At 40.3% G+C, this 5,644-nt stretch overlaps 1 protein-coding gene across 1 annotated transcript in view; it reads left to right on the top strand.

Moving 5' to 3' along the window:
• The window catches only part of LOC116073342 (zinc finger protein 426), a 27,493-nt gene extending 22,196 nt beyond the window's left edge, over positions 1-5,297 (top strand). Inside the window, exons 5-7 of the mRNA XM_031345182.1 lie at positions 1,209-1,289; positions 2,559-2,641; positions 3,083-5,297. Of these exons, the coding sequence (XP_031201042.1) occupies positions 1,209-1,289; positions 2,559-2,641; positions 3,083-4,342 (1,424 nt within the window). The 3' untranslated portion in view covers positions 4,343-5,297. The remainder of the gene's footprint in view (positions 1-1,208; positions 1,290-2,558; positions 2,642-3,082) is intronic.
• Positions 5,298-5,644: the final 347 nt, after the last annotated feature.

Here is a 5,644-nt window from a genome sequence, read left to right as displayed (position 1 = left end):
AGGCCCACATCTGAATGGATCTGTGAAAATGTTGATTTTGTCTCAAAAACCATTTCCCTGAGGTAAGGTAGAGGCACAACCAGGGATATTTTCACTGAGCATATCACCTGAATAAAATCTAAAGCGTACACCTCCTGTAGTTAGGTGGACTCTAAGGGTAGTTTTCTTTGTTCCCGCAACAGGTAAAATACTTGGGGCAAAACCCTTCCCCCAAACTACGCCAGTGTCACAGTCCAATCAGTAACTTCCTTCTTGCTCAATGAAGGTGGAGCTTCTGAATGTAGCCGCTTCCGCAGCGCTGTGTTACTGTCCGGGCTTTGGGGAGGGAGTCCACAATGTTGGCCATCTCTCGAACTCCAAGAGAACTTATTGATACAGAAATGATATAAGATTTTACATTGGGGTTTCTGATTTAGCCTATCAGATGTGGAGAGGGAATCATATACTTCTTTAGGTAGTGGGAAGCTGCTGGTTAATGCTTAAGCATGAGGACCTGAGTTAGATCACCATCTCTCAGGTACTGTTAGTCACTACATACACAGAAGCACACCCACATATATGAGCACATACATCCACATACAAAATAATACGTAAATTAGGAAGTTTAATTATCTCGATGATTGTGATGAATGATGCTTCATATAAACCAATTGTAGTTAATTTCCATAGAGGAACAAAGATCTCTTTGTTGCAATTCTCTTACTTCCTGTTTGAATAAAAATAAAGTCCTGGGTTGAGATATGATTCAATGGTTGAGCCCTGGCTAGCGCATGCAGGGCCCTGTGTGCAATCCCCAGTCTTATAGAAAGAAAACTCTACTTCATGGTAATGTGCATATGTCTAAATTAACTGGTGTCTTAGATTCCAGAACAAGCTAAACTTCTGAGGCATGGATGGGTGATACTTGCATTATTAGTCCTTTGAAAATAATCTGTTATTTTCACAGTTCTAGTTCTTGGCCAGGTTTGGTGGCACGCTTCTGGAATCAAGTACCTGGGAGGCTGAAGAAGAAAGAGTTCTGTGAGCTTTAAGCCAGTCCAGCAGTGCAGGCTAGATAGGCCCACTTGTCTAAGCCAGTCCAGCAGTGCAGGCTAGATAGTCCCACTTGTCTCAGAAAGCATTTTTTTTTTTCTAATTCCTGAGCCCTGGAAAATTTTGTCATTTTTCTGTATGAGCCTTTTCACTAACGTGTCTTACCTTGTACACAGGTTATCAGCTCATCAAACCCAGTTTGATTTCTTGGTTAGAACAAGAAGAGTTTAGTAAAGGTCAGAAGATAGTTTTCCCAGGTCAGTATTCATGGAAATTCTATTTAATGAAATTTTAGTGTTTATAACTGAAATAAACTTAAAATAAAAGGAAAGCCCTTGTATTGAACTGGAGAGATGGCTCAGTAGATAAAGACACTTGCGGCCAAGCTTGACAACCTAAGTTCAATCCCTATAACCCATGTGGTGGAAGGAGAGAACCAATTCCCAAAGTCCTTTGACCTCTATATGCATGTTGTGATGCAAGTGTGTGTTGCACTTATACACACACATAACTCAGTAAGTGAATGAATTGATGAATGAAAGGTCCTTGTATGTCTGTGTATGATGTGTGTATGTGATGTGGGGGCATGCATGTGCTGCTATAGTGTGTGTGTTGGAGTCAGTCCCCACCATCTACTTTGTCTGCTACTGCATGTGCCAGGCCAGAAATCTTTAGGGGATTTCTTTGTTTCCGTATCCCATCTTGTCATAGCTGTACTGGAGTTACATACATATGCTGTCATATGTGAGTTCTGGGGATCTGAACTCAGGTCCTCAAACTTGTACAATAAGTACTTTACCCATGGAACCATCCCAGCTCTTATAATGAAGCTCTTCAAAATAAAATTTGTCTCAGAACTCAGAGCCAAGAAAGAAAAATTTCAGCCTCCAGTACTCTTGTAGTTTACTTCTAGTTAAACCTTTCTTTAAGTTTACTGCTTTGAGATGCTCTTCTTTTCCTAAAAATCTCTATGTATTTCCCTGATAATTCCTATTTACTATAAGTTTTGATTTTTATAGAATCAACTTTTAAAAAAAGATTTTATTTATTTATTTATTTGTATGTGAGTACACTGTTGCTCTCTTCAGACACACCAGAAGAGGGCATCAGATCCCACTACAGATGGTTGTGAGCTACCATCTGGTTGCTGGGAATTGAACTCAGGACCTCTGGAAGAGTAGTCAGTGCTCTTAACTGCTGAGCCATCTCTCCAGCCCTTACGATCAACTTTTAATATGATCTAAAAGTTTGATCCAGTGTCCTTATCTTAGCCTCACACAGTGGCACATTCCTGAAATCCCTCTGATCAGGAAGCTGAGGCAGGATGGTTATGAAGCCAGTACATTGTGGGTTATGTAGTGAGTTCAAGGTGAGGTTGTGTAGTTTTTAAAACAGAACAGGAAGAAAATCCTCATCTCTCCCTTCTTAAATTAAAAATAAAATAAATAAGCACTATTTTTTAGCTCCAATTAAAAAATAACTCCTTCTTTTTCCAAATCTACAGTTGTCTTTCTGTTTTACTTCAGAATGGAAAATACAGCTTGAAACCAAATGTTCAGCATTCCAGCAGGAATTTTTGAGGGGTGACATATCCAGTGGAATGCAAATGGTAAGAATAAAAAAAAGTACCTTAGAAATTAGAATTCAAAGAAAATTAGAGACTAGAGATGTGTCTTTTATAGAGTACCTACTTGGCATGTTTGAAGCCTTTTGGGAGAGAAAGCTAGGGATTTCTTTAAAGAAGATATTGAGAGAAGCAGCTAATACTTCTCTGAAGAAATGATTGTGCCCCTAATGTGTAATGAAACTCACTGCTCCAGAACTCACAAATTACATCTTTTTCTTGGAGTGGTACAGAAATATTTTAAAGATTAGAGCAGATGACATAGCAATCTGGAGTAAGTGTTTTATCACACCATTTGAGAATAATTAGCAGAGTATGAGCTGCATGCATGTAGTGAAAAATAATTGTAATTATAGCATTTTGTTATCAAATGGTTAAAACCTTACCAATTGACTGAAAAAGAATGTTGTTTATCCCTCTTATCAGCAGACAGGAATCAACAGAGGAAGGGAGCTCTGTGATGGGGAGCAATATGGAGACTTCGTCAGTGAACTCTCACCCCTTAGGACAGATATGAAAACTCAGCCAGCACAGGAAAGCTATGGTTGTAGTGAGTACAGAAAAGACTTTCTAATGCTTCAGAGGAAAAACTGTGTTGGTGAGAAACTTTCTGAGTTCAGTCAGAGTGAAGAAACCAGCATGACCTCAGTTAAAGCTTATGAGAAAATTGCCACACAAGAGAAAGATTTTGAATGCAGTGACTGTGGGAAGTCCTTTATGAGTCAGTCACACCTTCAGACACACCAGAGAATTCACAGTGGAGACAAACTTTATGAGTGGAATGAATGTGGGAGAAGTCTTATAAACTCAAGACTTGCTGTGCTTATAGAAACTCTCAATGCAAAGAAACCTTACAGATGTAAGGAATGTGGGAAAGGCTATAGATACCCTGCGTATCTAAACATTCACATGCGAACTCACACTGGTGAAAAGCCTTATGAATGTAAGGAGTGTGGGAAAGCCTTCAATTATTCCAATTCATTTCAGATACATGGAAGAACTCACACAGGAGAGAAACCCTATGTTTGTAATCAGTGTGGGAAAGCTTTCACGCAGTACTCAGGTCTCAGTATACATGTAAGATCTCACAATGGAGACAAGCCCTATGAATGTAAGGAGTGCGGGAAAGCCTTCCTTACATCCTCGCGACTTATTCAACATATAAGAACTCACACAGGAGAAAAGCCTTTTGTGTGTGTGAAATGTGGGAAAGCCTTTGCTATCTCTTCAAATCTTAATGGGCATCTGAAAATGCATGCCGAAGAGAAGACCTGTGAGTGCAAGATTTGTGGGAAAGCATTTGGGTATCTTTCATGTCTTAATAATCACATGAGAACTCACAATGCTAAAAAATCATACACGTGCAAGGAGTGTGGGAAGGCCTTTAACTATTCCACCCACCTTAAAATTCACATGCGAATCCACACTGGAGAAAAACCCTATGAGTGTAAACAGTGTGGGAAAGCCTTCAGTCACTCCACTTCATTTCAGATCCATGAAAGAACCCACACTGGAGAGAAGCCCTATGAATGTAAGGAGTGTGGGAAAGCCTTCATCTGTCCCAGTTCCTTCAGGATTCATGAAATAAGTCACACCCACACTGAAGAGAAACCCTATAAGTGTCAGCAGTGTGGAAAAGCCTACAGTCATCCTCGTTCACTTCGCAGACATGAAAGAACTCACTAGAGAGAAGCCTAGTTGATTGAAGCAATGTGAGAAAGCCCTTATTTGTGCTCATTTACTTTGAAGACATGATGGTACTCACACTGAAGAGAAACTATTACAATTAGATGCTGAGCTTAGAGCAGTGTTGTGTTGCCACACTGAGCAACACAAATACTCCATGTCAAAAAATTAAAGCAGATGTTGGCAAGATGGCTCAGTACATTCACTTGATGGGAATGTCTGACAACTTGAATTTGTTCCACACCCTGATAAAACAGACAGATGTAGTGGCTTACATCTGTATTCTCAGCATTCCTACAAGATCACCTGGAAGCTTGCAGGCCAGCTAGTCTATGCAGCATGGCAGAGAGGAAGACTCAACAAGGTAGAAGACTTTATGCCTTAAAGCTGTCCTCCAATCTCCATGTGTCTGCCCCACCCTCCCATATAGACCACAGTAATACAAAAATGTTTAAAGAATTGAAATGAGAGCTGTTGAGATGACTCAGAGCCAAAAGCATTCTCCATACACTCCTGACTACCTGCTTTCTATCCCTGGATCCCACAGTATAAGAGAGAATTGGCTCCTAAAAGCTGCCCTCTGCCCTCCATATGAATGCTGTGGCATGCACCCCCCCAATAATACTACATTTTAAAAATTCAAGTGAGGAACTGTAGAGATGATTCAAACAATTACAAGCACCTGCTGCTGTTGCAGAGGGCCAAGCTTCAGTTCCCAGCACTCACCTGGTAGCTTGTAGGCATCCATAGAAGTGACTATTGTCCTCAAGAAGTTAAGATGCTGCAGGATGCACACAGAGAAGACCATGGAAACTTCAGACAGCTTTCTGCAGATGGGGAGAAGTGGCTATCATAAGTGTTTCTACTAAGGCCTCCAGAGGAAACTACCTGAGTTATGCTGATGTCTGATTTCCAGCCTCCAGATTGTAAGAAATAAATAACCGTGTTTAAGCTACTGGTCTATTACTTTGTTGCATTAGCTCTAACAAATTGTGTGTGTGTGTGTGTGTGTGTGTGTGTGTGTGTGTGTGTATGTATATATGTATGTGCGTGCACATACATATATACATACACACACACACATACACACGCATTTGCACTCGCGCGTGTGCCTTTAGATTACCCAAAAGCTTTAGTTATATGCAGGTCTGAGTGCAGTGGCCCTGTTTGTATAATCCTATAATTTGAGAGATGGAAGCAAGATTTTAAGTTAAAGACCTGAGTTGTATAGCAAGATCTTACCTTGACTGTCTGTCCATCTTTCTTTCCTTCTCTTTCTCTATCCCTCTCTTTGTTTCTCTC

Source organism: Mastomys coucha, unplaced genomic scaffold, assembly GCF_008632895.1.
Source record: "Mastomys coucha isolate ucsf_1 unplaced genomic scaffold, UCSF_Mcou_1 pScaffold23, whole genome shotgun sequence".
Lineage (NCBI taxonomy): Eukaryota > Metazoa > Chordata > Mammalia > Rodentia > Muridae > Mastomys > Mastomys coucha.
The sequence above is the reverse complement of the archived record's forward strand: the minus strand, read 5'-3'. Positions and strand labels throughout refer to the sequence as shown.